General features: G+C 35.4%; 1 protein-coding gene across 4 annotated transcripts in view; it reads left to right on the top strand.

The window, feature by feature from the left end:
- The window catches only part of LOC6047652 (ras-related protein Rap-2a), a 273,455-nt gene that overhangs the window by 13,800 nt on the left and 240,387 nt on the right, over window positions 1-19,268 (top strand). For 2 of the 4 annotated variants that reach the window (XM_038250211.1, XM_038250212.1), the window contains exon 2: window positions 2,091-3,007. In XM_038250211.1, the coding sequence (XP_038106139.1) occupies window positions 2,873-3,007 (135 nt within the window). In that variant the 5' untranslated portion in view covers window positions 2,091-2,872. The remainder of the gene's footprint in view (window positions 1-2,090; window positions 3,008-19,268) is intronic. The other 2 variants (XM_038250214.1, XM_038250213.1) reach the window with 2 other exon arrangements.

The following is a 19,268-nucleotide window of genomic DNA, read 5'->3' as shown; positions in this document are numbered from 1 at the left end:
CGTAGAACAAAAGTTGCTCAAAATGGCCTCAAGAACACGAAAAAAATAATTTTGGACAATTGAGGGTTAAAAATAAGTTTTTTTTCTGAAATGTCCTAATCATAAACTACAACTTTGCCGAAGATAACAAATCAATCAGAGAATCCCTTCTCAAGATAAAGTTCGAAAGTTTTCATAACACTTTTGTATGGACAGCCCCGAAGTTTGTATGAAGAATCCACTGATGACAGATGGCTTATTTGAACATATAAACTTGTTGGAAAAAGTTTGAACAAAAGTAAAAACGAGAAAAATTGTAAAAAGTTAAAGAACTGGGTGCTAAAATTAAAAATAAATTTGTGATATTATTGCTTACAACGATAGACCTTTTTAAGTACGACCGCAAAGAATTAAAAATGACAGAAAAGGTTCTACTTGACAGCTCGTTCCAAGGACCGTAGTCGATCCATCGAAAAAATGTTGTCTTGTAATATTTTGCATGAAAATGAAAAAAAAATGGTCAGAAATGATTTTTAATTGTGTTTTTTTTACCGTTTTTCATAAAAAAAATACCTAGAGCTTAAGGAGCATATTGCTCAGTAAAAGGAGAAAGATGTGAATGGCATCTTTGACCACAGAAAAACAGACATAAATCTCTTGTAAAATTCTCATTAATCTGAATGATCAGAAACTATGTGTTAGATTTGACTCTAAAATATAATTTAGATCAAACCTTCAAACAAAATGTTTTACATAATTTTGATGCGTTTTTCAAATATGCCGTAGGAATTATGTCGAATTGTCTTGCTATTGAATTCAGGTAAAATTTTTGTGTACAACGGTAAACAACACGATTAAAAACCATTTCTGATCATTTTTTTCATTTTAAGGTGAAACCGTTGATCATTTTCGAAGAAAATTGATCATCACTATAAAATATTCTGTATTAAATTCAATTTAACGAATTTCAGCACCAAAAGGAATCAGCATGTGCCGGTTGTTGCCTTCTTGAAGCCACTGAAGGAATTTTTAATCTTAATCAATTGTGCTTCAAATTTTTATAATTTTGTGGTACAGTCATTGACGCCCTAGTTGGCAATCATTGATTAATGACGATTTCCATAACTTTTCAAGGAATGGGATAATCGTTACCAAAAGGAATCAGCATGTGTAGGACACTATTCTAAACAACTTGTTGAAGGTATTTTGTCAAAATATTGAAAGCGACGCAAAATTTATATCTTTGAACGAAAAATCATGACAATGATGGAAGTCTCCACGTTAATGCAACAAAAAATATTGCTGAGACAACATTTTTTCGATGGATCAACTATGGACCCCTTGGAACGAGCTGTCAAGTGGGACCTTTTCTGGCAAAAAGGGCCGAGAAGTAATTTTTTCAAAATTGAATTAAAAATCCATTTTAAATCCTTTGCGGTCGTTCAAAGGTTCGTTGTACTAAGAAAAATAAGCTTTATCGTTGAGAACAATAATATCACAAATTTAAGCTTCATTTTAGGACCCAATTGAAGTTTTGTTTATAAAATAAGATCCAAAATCAAACTCAAACATCAATTCGATCAAGCTAAAATTGAACAAAGTAACTCAATTACCATTCATCAATAATTCCTGCCTTATCAAATCAAGCTCACCGTACTTCCTGTGGCCAAGATAAACCTTTCAAACCGCGCTGCAACGCTGAAGAAGTACTGGCAAAAAAAGCCAGTTCCACTTCAAATGATTCAATTGAATTTCAACCGAAAATGTTCAAACTCTCCATCGCATTGTGTGCACTTGTTCCGTTTTTTCTCTCTCGATTGCATTGCCACATCCAGGCCATCAATTGAACCGCATCGCACTGAAATCGTTCGATTCTGATAGTCGTAGCAGCTATACCTACAAGAATTGCATCACACTAACAAATTTACACAAATACAAGGGAAACAGTTGAAGCTCGAGCGATAACTGCACTGCATTGTTCGACGTTCAAGACTTTGATAACAGGACCGCCATTGTTGACGACTTCGTAGTTCCAAATTGCGCCGCTTGGCGGCGCCACTGTTTTGACAGTTTGCAAACTAACGCTCCATCTTTATCTCTTCTTTTCGCAGGTCGACCTTCGCCGATCGACGACCACGATGAGGAGCTGGTCCCGCGTCCAATGACTGTCGTTGTTGTCTTCCGGACGGTTCCGGGTTGCTGCAATAAAACAACAACATCACAAGCTTAGCGCAGTAATTAGTCGCAACCACTACCAGCAAGTGCGCTGGCCCCGTTATAGTGTTGTGTGGTGTGGTACGGGTCGCGTTATCTCGACGACCCCCTCGGCGATAAACCCGACTCGATTGTCTGTGTTGGTTGTTGTAGTGATCATTGTTTCAGCTTAGAGTGTGTTCGTGTGTGGTTTCCAATCGTAAATATCACGTGTGTGTATTTTTATCAGTGTAAGTCGGCGTTGATCAGCGCAGATCTTAGTGTCTACAGGTCCTTCGTATTGGTGTCTATAGCCGAAGTAGCGCTACTCCAGTGTTCAGCAACAACAACAGCCGTAGATTAGTAATCGTGAGATTCCAAGAAAACGACGGAGTCTACCCCGAGAAGAAGCACGTAACGCGAAGATAACACGGTGAATCACGAAGAAGTGAAGTGGTCGAGCGATCGTGTCCAAGAAGATCGACCCGAAGAGGCGTCTATTGTGTATTGGTGTCCCAAAGTGGTATCAAAAGTCCGTGTGTGTTAGTGTCTTCAAAAAATCGCAAAAGCGTGAAAATTTCACCAAGTTTTTTCTGTGTTTTGGTGCACCGCCCACAACCGTCAGCGCTCAGCTGAGGAGCAGCCACTCAAGCAGATCATCTCGGCAGTCGAGCAGTCGAGTCGTCGAGCAGCAGCAACAATGCGCGAATTCAAGGTCGTTGTACTGGGCTCCGGCGGGGTGGGCAAGTCGGCCCTCACCGTGCAGTTCGTGTCCGGTTGCTTCATCGAAAAGTACGACCCCACGATCGAGGATTTCTACCGGAAGGAGATTGAGGTGAGGCACAAGTAGAGTTGGTTGTTTACAGAAGTTGTCGAATGGTTATTGGCGGTGGACACGCGAAAACGTGAGCTTGTGAGGAAGGCGGGTATTGGGGAGAGGGGAGTTGGTTTTTAGGGGTGTTGGACGACAAATTGAACGAAATGGTGTTCGGAAGTCAGCTGATGTCGAAAGCGTGATTAATTGACTGTGAAGGGTAGCAAAACGATTGAATAGAAAAGAAGACAACCTTTAAATTTGCAATGCATAAAAAAACTATCAGGACTGTAAACTTTGCCATACATTTAGGATTTCTGAGATAAAAAATGCACTCCCCGGGCAGACGGTAATAACAAAATTCATGCCATTTCAATAACAAATATGGTTAAAATAACAGAAAGTGTTATGGAATCTTCTTGAAAAATCCATTTTTGCATAAGGGTTTAAAAACAGTTTATGTTATCATAACAAAATTAGCTATTGGCCTGATATTGGTTGTAAGCCAAAACAACTTTGGAATAACATTTTTTGTTATGGAAGAATACCTGAAACTGTTATTGGGATGATCGGATTAGTTGTTAAAATAACAAAAAATAATAACAAAGTTTTGTTCGAAGACTAACTGAAAATGTTATAGTCTGTTATTACAATAACAATCCAATAACAAAAAAATCATAACGTCGAATCACAAATCTTGTTGTAAATAACATAAAATGCCCTAGTATTTTCAAATATTAAAATATGTTATTCTCAAGTTATTTCCATCTGCTCGGGTCATAAAAAAAAAGTTTTTTTAATTCGATTTTCAAACAAAAAATGGTTTACTCGAAGTTCCATTTAAAAAAATCTTATTATTGGATTTGTTTTGGATCCTAATAAAGGCCATATTTTAAGCCATGGCACAAGGTGGTCATAATTAATTTTGCAGTGTTGCCATTTTTTTAAACTAGTCATTTTTTTAAATAACATGAAAAAAATCAAAAGTCGAGAATAAATGTTTTTGGGCTTTTTCAAATGTTGGGTTCATTTGAAAATAAAAATAAGACCAAGAGACCAAGACTTACAAATTCCAAGTAGTATTATGATATAGAGAAAACCTCGTTTTCCTAATGCGATTTTATATGTTTTTTTTTTAATTATTCTAAACAATATTTTCAAAGATGTTCAATCTCGGTCATGCCTTTAACAGGTAGTGTTACATTATCAACAAAATATGTGTTTTTAGTGGATATAATTCGAAGCAGTCCAATATCAATTTTTATGTAACACACTTTTTGATTGCAAATTTGATGTGACATTTACAAATAAACGCAAAATATTTATATATTTTTCCAGGCTCTTAGAAATTTTTTTTGATGATTGTCAACACTGCCAAATGAATTTTGACCAACTTATGTCATATTCAAAATATGGCCATATCGGTCATCTAAACACATAAAAAATGAGATTTTTCAGAAATGGTTATTTGCGCACTTATCTTTTTTTTGTGAAAAGTCGAATTTAAAAAAATTGTCCACGTGGTTTATAAATTACCCTCCACCAAGATACGTTTGAACAAAAAAGACAAAAAAAAACCCCAATTTTACGAATTATGAGTAGTGAAATTTTTAATGTTAATTTTATTTAAGAACCGGCCTTTCATTGCAGCTGGATTACTACTTTTTTAGCTGTGTACAAATTTTAAATTAATTTTCTATGCTTGCACATTTTGGTGTGGGGAACAACATAAATGAATATTGCAAATAATCTGTACAAATCTGGCTTAGTTATAAGTGGACTATACCAAGATGTTTTCAATATAAAACACAAACATTTTGATATTTTTTTCGGAAATACATTTTTTATTTATTTAAAACAAGACTATCAAACGACAGCAAATCATGAAAAAAAATTCACTAGATTGAAGTTTTTACCCAAAACTTTTTTTTTCACAAAATGTCGTATTTAAAAAACACAAACAACGTTTTTATTAGACTTTTGAATATAAACACTCCAATTTTCTCAAAAAATAAAAAAAATATGTTCTTAAATACTTAAATTAAAAAAAAAAATCACTAGATGGGCAACAAACACTGTTTTATTTTGTGTAAATTTTCACTTGATTAGATAAACACCCATGTTAAACGAGTAAAAATTTTAGTATTTCAAAATTACAATACTTTATGATTGGTTTTTGTATTTTATACTAAAAACTCTAATGTAGTGAAAATCTATTCAAAATATTGCATCGTTTGATACCTATATTGCAATTTGCGAAAAATTTAGTATTAACAAATAAACTGTATTTAAAAAAAAAAAGAAAGCAATTTTATTGAAAACTTGGACGTAGTTTCAATCTATACAAAATTTTGTGTCGTTTGATACCAATTGAACAAACTAAAAAAAAATCAAGCAGGGTTTTACTAATAAACATTGAAAATTCTAGTCAGAATCTATTAAATTCTAAAATTTGTGTATTTTCATGAAATAAAGTGTTTTTTTTTTTTTCAGAAAATCATAAATTAATTCACGTAGTGAATATCTATACCAAATGTTGCGTTCTTTGAAATCTTTAAAGCAAATAAAACAAATTGTGCACTAAAAAAATTAAAATGTAGAGTTTTTTTGAAAAGGTTGTGTTTTAAATGTTTATAGGACCTATTCAAAAAAAAAAAAAGAACTCTAAAAAATGCTACACTCAAAATCTTTAATGTAGTGAAAATCTATGCAAAATCATGCGTAATTTGATACCCATATTGCAAATTAAGAGAATTTTATGTTTTTTTTTTATTTGAAAAACTCATAGTTTTTGACAATAATTCATAATTTGAATGGAAACTAGAGTTCAATCAGCTGTAATCAATTTAAAATGCGTTGAATTAAATAAATTTTGAAAGATTTATCAATTTACTCTAAATTCAGTGTTATTCTTTGTCCCTTTTTGCCTGTTATAAAAATAATCGAATAAAATTCAAAAACATCTTTCTTTTCAAATAATTCAAACAGTTAGTTGCATGAGGGAAACAAAATCACTTTCAGATTTTTTTTTTGATCCTCCTAGAACTCCACAAAAGTTTTCGGCATGGATTAAATCCAAAGAAATCTGTTTATTCAAGGTCAAACATTGAAACGCGTTTTCCACGGAACGTCAAAAACCGACGTATGACATATTAGGGTGTAATATGGTTGTATGGAAAAAAATAAAGTTGTCCAAATTTGGTGAGCACAGCACTTTTTCAGTTCCTATTGGGTTCCTCAACAACTCTCCAAAGTTTGGGACCGATTGGTTTAGTCCTCACTTTGCGCAAAGCGATTCAATTTTCTATATAAATTTGTATGGGGAAAACCATTTTTTTGGATTTTGATATTTATTAAATCCACGTTTCATGCTATATCAAAACCGGACTCATATTCGAATGCTCTGGAATCTGCTCTACAACTTTCCAGAAGAGAGTATGGTGCTAGCTTGTCCCTTAAAAAAGATACAGCGTGTTCAAAACTCGTCTAAAACGTGTTTTTTGCTCGAAAATCACGTTTTAGACGAGTTTTGAGGGCGCTATATCTTCTTTCAGGAGCAAGTTAGCACCATACTCTCTTCGGCAAAGTTGTAGAGCACCTTCCAGAGCATCCAAATATGAGTCCGATTTTGATATGGCATGAAACGTCGAATTGTTAAATATAAAAATCAGAGGCGACTCGTCCACCTGTTCAACCTGTTCATTGAACAGGTAGCCGATTTCATGCGGATATTTTTTTATTTAAGTACCGCGGTGCTTTTTCAACCAGCAACATACAATTACAATTTTTGTTTGAATATACGTTAACAAAATCGACGTCCTATGTTCAGCAGCGCTGCATGCACCAAAAAAGCATTGGTCCGCCACCCTTTACTCTTTACCTCTCTTTACAACCCACCAATACTAAAGCGAGCCAGCCTGACGGGCCACGCGCAAATGCTCGTCGCGTTCAAACCGACCCTCTGAACGTCGGGGAAAAAAATCTCCATACGGAAAAAATTCAACACATGTAAAGAGCATCCTATTCATACGCAGCGGCATTATCAATGTGTTGGTAAATCTGGTTCAATCTGAGAGCGTGAACTGACAGCATTTTTGGGAGAGAGCGAAATGCCACCCCCAGGCCCCAGCTGACTTAGCTCGCTCAGCTCTGCAGGGAGCTGCTTGCAAAAGGTAAACAAGCCAGCGCGTTGACAGCACGTTGAGAGCATGAATAAATGAGAGAGCACGAGAGCACCACAGATATTTCTCTATATTTGGCGCACTTTTAGGCATCAGGCTGTTTTGCGCAGACTAGTGATGGCTTGTTTTAAAACTGGAATGTTCAACTGCGCGCGTTGAACCTCTTCGATCTTCTTGGTAACTAGTGGATTCTTGCTCTACTGGAAAGTGATGCAATGTTAAGTTTAGATAGTGTGATTGATAGATTGAATTGAAACAATTGAAACAAAAAAGTACTGTGTTTTTTCCAGACTCGGGACACATGAGAAGAATTATGATCGTAGATTCAACCATGATCGTTATTTTATTTTCAGGATAATTGTATTTAAAGCGGATGCAGTCCTAAAAAGTGCAAGATTTGATGCCATTAAATGCTCCAAAAACGACTGTGTTTATTCAGACTGTTGGTCCGGTTCACTCTAGTTGAATATATTATTATCATATATTGTAGCATGAATTTGTTCTGAAAACTTTTTTTTCACTGATGCTAAAAACAAATATTTTCATTATTTCGGATTCATGTCAATATAGTTTTGTTCTTAACATCAGAAGAAGCTCTTCTTTTTATTCAGAAATTAAATTCCAAAACCATGAGGACATAACAGTGAGTAAATTCAATTCTCTAAAAATTTGACAAAGGATCAAAAGCGATACGACCTGGTTCTAAAAAGTATAAAGTAAAATGTCAATTGAATTTTTAAATAGTAACCAAGTTAGCTCAATATTAGTTGGGCCTTAAAAAGCCCAACAAACAGTTTTCCTTTGTGAAGGATGTGGTATTTTTTTCTGAACATCCTGATGAAGAGTTTTGAATTTTAGTACAATGTTCAATAACTTTCCTTGAATTTCGATAAGGATGGCAGAGCGATTGCTCTATTTTTCCACATTCGCCACGCTAATGATTGAGTCTTAAAAATACATTTTAACGAGATAAAAAAGTCTTAATCATAAGTGTTATTAATTATTTGCATAAACAGAAAATTATAATAGCATAAAAATAATAAAACATAAAAATAGAAGCCATTGGAAAGAAAAAAGCTTCAAAAACATTTTTTAACATTGAGATTCAAAAATTTACTACGATCTATTATTATAATCAATATTTATTAAAACAACATTGTAACCGGGTCGACTTCAAGCACGAAGTCAAATCATCCAAAAGAGTTGAACCAGCCTCCGGCTGAAAAACTCTATAATAAAGAATTTAAAAAAATAACATTGAACAGGTACTACATTCGGGCACGAGTCGCCTCTGATAAAAATCCAAAAAAATGGTTTTCCCCATACAAATTTATATGGAAAATTGAATCGCTTTGCGCAAAGTGAGGACTAAACCAATCGGTCCCAAACTTTGGGGAGTTGTTTAGGACCCCAAAAGGAACTGAAAAAGTGCTGTGCTGGAAAATCGATTTTGATATTACACCCTAATGACATATGTCATGCGTAATAAGGAGCAAATATTATACATTTGGCAACACGGTTAATGATTATAATTACTCTCGAGAAATTTATAGACATTTTCCAAAGTTCATATGTATCCTAAAATAACTTCGGAAACTTTTTGAAATGGTTATCAAGAATCAAGAATCTTTTGGTGAGTTATAAAATTGTAAGATCTGGCAACACTGTCCTGATATGACGTCTCCATAGGTGAAATTGAAAAACTTTTCAAGAACGGATTCTTCCAATTTTAATGATAATGACTTCCGGGACGACCATTCTTTACATCGCTAAAAGAAAAATCAAATTTACATTAAAATCTAGAGTTTTTTTTTGAAAATTATTAGAATGACTGTTAATTTTCAACTTGATTTCCAGAGTTTTTTTTTTAAAGGTTCTTATAAGCTATTGTGTTTTATATGTTTATAGGACATCTAAAAAAAATCTTTCGATTTTCCGTCGTGATAACTAATATTTTCAACAGATTTCAACAAACAATAATAAAATCAGGAGAAAAGCTCGACAACTTTTATTATCTGTTTGTAATTCCATTCATCTATTCATCTGTTGAATTGCTGCTTCAGATGATGATGATGGTAATGCTGACGGTTCATGACCCATCAATCCCTCGGGATGCAAAGTTGGGAGTTGTGCACTTCCAGCAGGATCCACCAGAAGGGTGCTCTTTCATGCTTTGAAGTGGGTAATTTGTATGTATGAGCGATAAAAACAAAAACTAGTACTAAATTGTTCGTGTGTGCGTTAGTATAAATGCTAATAAAATCGTGCTTGCCATTTCATTAGGGCACATAACTTTTGTGAACAAGAGTGTGTCCCTTTCACACCTTATGTAAACTGTCATTTGAGGGAAAGGGATACACAATTGTTTACAAAAGTTATGTGCCCTTTTGAAATGTTAGGCTCCAAATGACCAATGGTTGTTGGGGATTTTTGTGTTGGGATGTTTAATTTTTATTTTTTTAAAATTAAAACCTTAACCTTTTTATTTATTTTCAATTTCAAAAAGTGTTTAAAAAAATTCTATGTGTCCACCACTATCACTCCCCAACTTGTTGAGTTGAGCACTCCGTCCGGCATCCGTCATCACTTTTTTCCGTGCGACTAACAATTTCTGCTGATTTCGCTCCAACTATGAATAGCTTAGTCATAGTAGTGAACCGTACTCGACTCTTGACAGAGGCAGAGCGCCGAGTCTGGAACGGCTGACTGGCTGGCTTGGCATGCATGAAGAGTGCCACCCCGCCATACCGCAAGAATCGATTGATTGCTCGACTTGGCCGACCGGGAAGAGGTCCTTCACTTTTTCACACAGCAGCTCAGCCAGCCAGCCGGCGGAAGCGAGAAGCAATATCGATCTGCATCGGTTTATCGGATCAGGGGAGAGTTTGATGAAGCTTTGCGAATTGTGGGATGGAGGTAGGGTGTTTCAAAAATGTTACCTCTTATTTCCTGTAATTTTACTCTTAAAAAAGCTTGAAACTCTATCTCATGTGAATTTACACTGTTTACGAGGTGAAATTACATGTTTTCACATCCGTCCCAAATATTTTTGATTCACAAAAAATGTTACCACATTAATTGTAAATCTACATACATGAGCTTGATGTAATTTCAATGTTACATGTAAATTTACATGTTCAAATTTTACAGCTATGGCTTGTATACTTTTAACTGTAAAGTTGTAATGTTATGTGTTTTTCAAACATTACAAACTTCTAGACCCTGTCTAACGAAAATCGAGCCCGACTTTCCCTCCCTTTTCGCCAACAAAAGTCGGCTTCATGCAATAACTTCATTATGATTGACAGTGTGTCATATAAAATTATGGGATTTTTAGCTTCCGGGCAGATCGCCATTTCCCTCTCAGCTGAAGCAACGTCGGGGAAAAAAGATGATTGAAGGAGAACATTCCAGACGGGGCGGCAAAGAGCGGAGGAAAATTGTCCTTTTGCCCCGATGGTCGACTGATGGGGGCTAATGGACTTTTCGGATTGAGGGACGACTTTGATTTTTCCCTGTTACCTACTTTTTTGTTCCCGGCGAGACGAAAGAATAATCGACGTAAGCTGGCAGGGGAAATGGTGAGGACGATTTTGGAATTGAACAAAAAAAAAAGAGGATTTTGATTAGTCGTTTGACTTTGATTTTTAATTAGTATAAAATGGATTAAATGGAATTTTGACAATTTTTTAGAATTTCTTTATAATAAAAAATATATTCAGGGCATTTTTACTCCATTCCCAATTATCAACTCTGTTAAAACTTCTTTAATACAAAACAAAAACATAAATCATCGTCGTCTTCAAACAGCGTTTACGATACAAAAGTCAATAAAACTCCCCCAAAACCAGCAACCAAACATGGTGTCGCTTATTTTATGTTCACACTTCTTTTCTTTTTATGAGCAGGAGAGAGAGCAAAAAAAAAAGAGCCTTCCCATTATGGTTGTGACATTTAAGCGCACCCAAGCGCTCGATTCCGGCACCAGGTAATGACGTTGATTAACCGAAAATGTAGGAATTTACGCTGCTAACAGGAGTGACAAAAAAAAATTAAGCAAAAATCATTAAAATCGTACACAGTAATAGAAACTTTTGTTTTGCAATTTTTCATGAATTGATGTGTAAAATAAGTTTAATTGTATATTTTGTATACAACAACTCGACGATGTCAATTAAACAATAATTATTCAGACAGAGTTTAAAAAAAAGAGTTATTTTACCTGGGAGTATTTTTTTCTACACAAAAAAACTAGCTAAATTTACATTTGAAAACATGTAAATTTACAATCACTTCAATTTTTGAATTGCAGAAATTGTAAATTTACATCTTTTAACAGGTAAATCACACTTTACTAAAAAGTAAATGTAAAAGATGTTCATACAACCATGCTCAAATAACATCGAAGGCAGTGACAAATTTGTCGTCAGAAAAAAAGTTTATTTGAAAAATTTTTCGTTCGCATATTTTATTGTGTAATTTTAATAGGTTCACTCAAATTGAAATAAAATTACTTTAAAAAGATGCAATATTCTATCAACATATTTCTCAACCTTAAAAAAAACTTTGTTTGTGAGTAATTAAATATTGTGTTACCTACATTTATAGGCAAAACCAAATTACATATAAAAGTATGTAAATTTTAGCTGATGCAACATGTGTAATTTCACTGCAGTGTTATTTTACATGGTCGATCCATGAGTAATTCGATTGTTTTAAATGAGTCCATCAAATATTTGCATATTTTGCACAAAGATAAAAGAATTTTTCATGTGCCATTTCTTCGTCAACCCAAACCCTGACACCAAAGTAAAAAAAAATCTCCAAGAAACAAACAAAACTCGAAAAAAAACCAGCACAAGAGAAGAAACAAAAAAGTTCACTCTAAGGAGAAAGGAATTTTTATTGGGTCTCTCTCGGAAATCGATATCGTTGTTTGAAGTTGGCAGCCCAGTCCCCCAGTCAGTGTAGTTGACAAGTTTTTTTTCAGGAAAATTGGAAGGTGTGAAACTCTGTTTGCACTGACTCCGAGAGACCACGTGGTGGGACACCGGTGATGTAACGGAAAACTTGGGTGTATCTTTTGTTTTTGTCTTCTTTTGATTCGCTTTGATTTGTTTTTCGCTTTGTTTTGTCACTTGATTGAAAGTGTGTGAAGTGGATTATGTTTGTTATGTTTTTTTTCTCTGGTCTTTGTTAACGGAAATATCTACAAAGGGGTTCGTTTCTTCGCGCTCGAGAGGCGGCCACAGTTGGAACCATTAATCAACCAGTTGATTTAGTGTGATCTGTTTCAAGTTATGTAGTGTAAAGTGTTTTTGAAACAGGGCGAGTTATGTAAAATTTGCCACTGCAAAAGATTGATGAACTGTTGCTAAAATTGAGGAATAATATAAGAAAAACAAACATGAGACAAATTTGACACATGGACAACTCTGAAAACCTTGCGACGGCTTATGTCTTTGGTGTTCTTCATATTATTGAAGGTCTGTTACATTGTAAGCATTTATTACTAGACGAGTTGGTAGAACAATTCTTGAGTTGTGGACTTGAGACAACATTGACCATTTGGACGAAACGATTCAATGAGACAAAGTATACCATTTGGGCACTACGACACATAAAGTTAGTAGATTAGCTACTGTAAACTGATTTGTAAATATTCTTAACTTATTAGAAATCTTCCAAGAAAAGTAAAGAATTGTAATGAGACAAAACATGCCACTTGGACATCTAAAGATGTTTCAGCTTAAGAAAATGAGACAACTCAGACCACTTGGGCATTTCGCCATAATTTGATACAATATGACTTCAAGTTTGTTTACTCTCCACACAAACAGCTCAATATCTGATCGGACATAACTTTGCGTAATTGCAACCACAACCCTTCGACGCAGGGACTTCCCCGTTCGATCGAGAACTTTGTCGACAAAACCGTTACGTCGAATCTGGGCCCCATGTATGCACATTGCAAGTGGCCAAGACATCAAGCTAATGACTCTCCGTGACTCATACGCTCGAACCCGCTATCGAACAAGTCCGCGACGACGACCACATTCATTCAGCTATGCATACACAAACACCCGTTGATGGCGGGACGGCGCGGCGGCTAATGGGTTCTAGCCGCGCTGGTCGTCGTCGTCCCGCCGCCATGGCCATTATTTCGCAGAGCAAAGTGTGCGGTGCGCGAGGTTGTGGTGGTTGTGGTAGAGCACACAAAAGTGCATAGTTTTGCACATTGAATTTGTGCAATTGCACACAGAAAGAAACAGTGGAAGAGAAAAAAACAGAATGTGGCCGTGCCAAGGTTGCCCGCCAATGTCCCACCGCGCCTGGTACAAGGTAGACTTTGTGCATACGAAAAGTGCGCGAGTCTGCAGGGGTCTGGTTCTGAATAGTATGAAGGAAGGTTGGAAAAGAACAGGTTGGGACAAACCATGTGTCAACGAAATGGTCAACGTTGTCTCAAAGTGACATGTTTTGTCTCATACTTTACTGAAAGTTCATCAAACGCAAAATGTCCAACTGGTCAAGTTTGTCTCAAGTTCTGTCATAAGCAACAAAGTTGAAGGTCTCAAGCATTTAAGTATTTTATCAAATTTTGTCCCACGTCTGTCCCACCAAACTGTCCCACTCTGTGACGAACGTGACAAATTTGAAGCTTATCACTTATTCACACATAGAACGTCACTACTCTAGAAGTTCTAGAACCGGTAGCCTCGTCTCGTCTTCTTATGGCCATTCGATTGAGCTGGCCCAGACGGACTGACCAGACCGGACACCAGACACTGGGCCCGGTCATGAATAAATTGTAGAATCAATGGCACGTGTGAGTGCGTCGTCGTGAATGGGGTGCAGCACTTGGTACAGTTGGGAAAAGTGTTTCATTTTGTTATCTTTTGACAGGTTGTGCAAACTTATTGAGGGTGGATTTTTTGAAGGATTCGGAAAAGATAACATTTTTTAAATTGAATTTTATTCTTGAGTATTTCTCTAGGATTTCGCATTTTTTTTCGAGATTTTTCAAGTTTTACTTTTTGATTTGGATGAAACTTTGTTTATGCATTCCCAACGTCAAAAGAGCAATTTCCTAAGATTTCGGTCATTCGATTTTTTTTTGTATTTTTTAATCCGGCTGGAACTTTCTTGGTGCCTTCGGTATGCCCAAAGAAGCCAGTTTGCATCATTTGTTTGTACATATACTTTTCCATACAAATTTGACAGCTGTCCATACAAAAATGATATACGAAAATTCAACAATCTGTATCTTTTGAAGGAATTTTTTGATCGATTTGGTGTCTTCGGCAAAGTTGTAGGTATGGATAAGAACTACACTGAAAAAAATGATACACGGTAAAAAAACGGGTGATTTTTAATTTAATTTTTAATTTTAATTTTTGATTTTAATTTTTAATTTTAATTTCAATTTTAATTTTAATTTTTAATTTTAATTTTTAATTTTAATTTTTAATTTTAATTTTTAATTTTAATTTTAATTTTTAATTTTAATTTTTAATTTTAATTTTTAATTTTTAATTTTTAATTTTTAATTTTTAATTTTAATTTTTAATTTTTAATTTTAATTTTTAATTTTAATTTTTAATTTTTATTTTTAACTAAAACTTAATTTGTAAAAAACATCTTTTTTTAGATGTTTTAGGGGACATCAAACACCAACTTTTCAGAAATTTCCAGGCTGAGAAATTTTTTTTTCAATGTTATGAATTTTTGAATCAATACTGATTTTTTCAAAATATCGAAATATTGGTCGCAAACATTTTTTAACTTCATTTTTCGATGTAAAATCGAATTTGCAGTCAAAACGTACTTTAGTTTAATTTTGATAAAGTGTACCGTTTTCAATTTATAGCCATGCTTTGGTAACTTTTATAGAAATAGTCGCAGTAATTCATTTTTTGAAATTAGTGAACTTGTTTGCCCACCTCTGAAAAAAATATTTTTGAAAAGCTGTGAAAATTCTCTAAATATTGCTATTTTAACTTTGTTGATACGACCCTTGGTTGCTGAGATATTGCCATGCAAAGATTTAAAAACAGGAAAATTTATGTTTCCTAAGTCTCACTCACTATTTTCAAATATCTCAGCAACTAATAGTCAGATTTCAATGTTAAATTACAAAACTCTCGTGATAATTTCAGATCTTTTCGAAAACAATATTTTATTTTTTAAATCAAGACTAACATTTTAAGAGGGGGTAATATTGAATGTTTGGCCCCTTTGAATTGTTATCCTTGATTAAAAAAAAATGATAATATTGTTTTCTCCTTCAAAAGATACAATTTTTTGAATTTTCATGTATCATTTTTATATGGACAGCTGCCTAATTTGTATGGAAAATTATATGGGCAAACTAATGATGCAAAATGGCTTCGGGACCATCCATAAACCACGTGGACACTTGAGGGGGTATGGCGATTGTCCACGATCCATACAAAAAGTTTTTTTGTATGGACAATTGTCCACGAAGGGGGGTGGGGGGGGTAAAAGATTCCCAAAAAAGTGTCCACGTGGTTTATGGATGGTCCCTTCTCTGGGCATACCAAAGGCACCAACAAAGTTTCAGCCGGATCAAAAACTACAACAATTAAAATTGCAAATAAAATACCGATTTCGTAGAGAATTGATCATCTTCTAACAGGTTACACAATTGTTTCGTTATGCATTGCAAACTTATGCGGGGTGATTCTTTGAAGAATTCGGAAAAGTTAATATTTTTTCAATTGAATGTGATTCTTGAGTTTTTTTTCACGATTTTGCGATTTGTTAATAATTTATGTTTTTATTTGGGTGAATTTCAACTGACATTATCTTGGAAAATGAAACTTTTTTGAAATTTTCAACAAAAATACTTAGAAAAAAAAAATAAGCCGTTGCAAATATTTTTTGAAGTTTATGCCCCTCGACTCTGACCAAAGTTCAATTGTCTTGCAGTCATTAGTTTCCAAAATACCTATGAAGGGGAAATATACCCTTTCCAACCAAACACATATCTTCGTCATATGGAGAGTTTGATGCTCGATTAAAGCATAGCATAGCATAGCATTGGTGTCTACCCGTAGCTGCTACTTCGTTATTGACCAGGACCCCCAAACATTGCTCCGTGGACCACAGATGAAAAGTAGGAACCAATCATCACCCCTTCGAAATTTTCAAAGGTCCCTATCATGCTGATCAATACCGACGCCGGCCACGACCAGAAGTAAGACACGGGGAAGTGGATGGGAATGTTAGTCCGATACTGGAGTGATAGAGACCGCCAAATCGACTGCGTCTCCGACAAAGTATCACATGAGTTTTGAGGGGTTAGTAAGAAGGGTATGAGGTCAGGATTTACTGTGGTAGGTGATGCGACCATAAGAAATTTGTTTATCGGTTGAAATTTTAAAAATCTTAGGCAGCCGGCTGCGGAAAGATAGCTATCTAGGGATTTAAATATAGTATTAATTCGACCGCGATTCTCCAGAAATTCTCCGTCTGCGTGCCTTCCGATCAACGGTGATGTAGGAAGGGCTTCATTTATTGAAATGATTATTGAAATGATATAGAAAGGGCTTAATCCAGCAATACGACTTGCTAGTCTCAAAAAAAAAAAAAAAAAAATAGGTACGTTTTTATAGAAAACTATAAATAGAGAACAACACAAAAAAACTCATAGGCCAACGAACGCGAGTGGAAAAAAAACAATGAAAAAAAAAGAAGGTGAAAAACAGAACTGCGCGTCCCGAAAAGCACCACACTACTCAGAGTTTGATGCTCGATTAAAGCTCAAAAATACTATTTAGGCTATAAACTTACCAGCAGCAGCACCGCCTCGAGTAAGCACGCAAATGTATGCCACTTACTGGCCAAAAAGATCAAATTTAATGCACTTTTGATCATAATTTCTATTTTGCGAGACCATTTCTCATCATTTTGTTGGCACACACAGTGACACACGCGAGAAACCCTCAAACGCTTAATGAATATCGCCAAAATCAACTTTTCGCTTTCGCTTACTTTTTCACGGCGTTTTCGATACAAAACTGCACCCAACTTTCGTCTTTTGACGTTTCAATTTTGACGACCCATTCCAATCGAAGGCTGCAGAAAACCGAGCAAAAAGCGAAGGCAAATAAAGAACAAAGGGTGGCTACCAACACCACCGCAGCCGCCTGTTGGAGTGAGCCAGTGTTGCCAGGAAATTTTTTTCTATAAATGCTACTTTTCGTGAGTGTTCGCGTCAAATTTTATCAATTTTGGCAGCACTAAGGAGACCCAAAAGAGCGCTGGAAGAAAAAAAGAACTAAGCTGAAAATAGAAAAATGGGCGTGGCCCAATGCACTCGACTGATTAGAATGCATTTTTGAAATATTTTTTTTTCAATGCTTGTAAAAGAAATAGCATAACTTTTAATAGAAGTGAAAATAAATAGAAATGTCCACAAAAAGTTGCTCTACTCGTTGGTGTACTTGGTTTTAGTAAATTTCAATGAACACTCCAGATTATCCAGCATAATTAAAACACGACCGCTTATTAGGCTTAAAAAGGGTTTATTTCCCCTATTGACGAAAAATTATTTTTTTGCAAAAAAAAAAGTTTTTGCGGTGCTGTACATTGGAATTTCATAAAAAATCTAAATACTTTTAATCCAGCCCTAACATGCTAAATATGATTATAAATGCAGAAAAATGCGTTTTAGATAGTTTTTAGATGATTTGACTTCTATTTTCATTAAAATTTTTAAGATTTTTGAAGCTCGGCTTAATTTTTTTGAAAGTTATTTTAATTGGAAAGATAAGCTAATTTCGAATAATTTCATTTTTTTAACATTGAAAAATGGAACATAGCTTCCGAGGTATCGTCAGTTGAAAATTACAGGTTCATTAAGTGACAATTAAAACAATAATTTTCAGCGATTCGAATTGTTTGTGAATTAAATACTTATTATTACTTGGAGTTCCTGTTATTTCACTATAAACACTACCACGAAATCGTGGGTTTAAATAAATGTTGTAAAATATTCTTTCGTATATCCCAATTGAAAAAGGAAGGTAACCAGTAAAAAAATGTTTGTGTACAAACAACAAATGTAGTTCAATTCAAACATTTCCTTCACAGTCGCATGCAACCAGTGTGTTCAATGTACAAGAAACACTGAAAATTACTGATAACAACCGCTCAAACTTATTTACCGGTTTAACGACGCATTCTTCTATCTTTAAAAAAAAGTATAAACATATAAACTAACAGGCCTGATTAGTAGCTCTAAACACGGCCCATCATCATCGTCATAACACTCAAATCAGTATGCTCAATGGTGGTAGACAGAACTAGGTTTGCCCACAGGGACGTAATGAGCCGTAATCTGAAGGCATCAAAGACTGAGATGCGGAGAGTGTTGTTTTTTATGGCGCCTTTACGTCAAAGCAGGCCTTTGATGGCTGTTGATTGGGTAAGTCAAGTCGAAGGTTTCGGGATCGATTCCCGCTATCGATTTTAGTTGTTGTGAATTCTACCCCCCAAAACAAACACGCGTTAGAGTGTGCCAAAACAGGACTCCCTTTTTCAAAACACCCCGCGACCTACTTCACGCCACGTTTATATGTCTTCATAAACCCGCTCGAAGAGCGGTAAACTCAAAATCCAAACCCATCACGACGCACCTTCCCCCCTAATTGGATGCATTCCCAATCCGTACGCCACGTTCCATCAATCCTACCCCAACCTCCTCGAAACTATTCAGCGTTTTACGTGTTCGTCGGGTTCGATAAACTTTCCTCTCCTTCCTTCCAGAGCGGTGATTCATCAACCCCGCTCCAGACTTGAGGAGTTGGCTCGTCCAAGACGACACCTTCACCTTCAAGGCAGGGAAATTTCTTGGGCCGGAGGGAGAAGACCCGGGGCGTTGAATTGGCAAGCAGCGGGAATTTTAATGAGAATTTTATTTATCCGTTTATTACTCGAGCGCGAACCTGGACCGGGGTGATACCTCGAAACCCCCTTAAGCGTCCAGGGCGTCCCCCTGTTAGCTTGGCCCCCTGTAACATCTGGCGAACACCCATTTAAGAGTTCGGTCGGTCTGCGAAACGGGAAGCATAAAT

This window comes from Culex quinquefasciatus, chromosome 2 (assembly GCF_015732765.1).
Source record: "Culex quinquefasciatus strain JHB chromosome 2, VPISU_Cqui_1.0_pri_paternal, whole genome shotgun sequence".
Classification (NCBI taxonomy): Eukaryota; Metazoa; Arthropoda; class Insecta; order Diptera; family Culicidae; genus Culex; species Culex quinquefasciatus.
The sequence above is the reverse complement of the archived record's forward strand: the minus strand, read 5'-3'. Positions and strand labels throughout refer to the sequence as shown.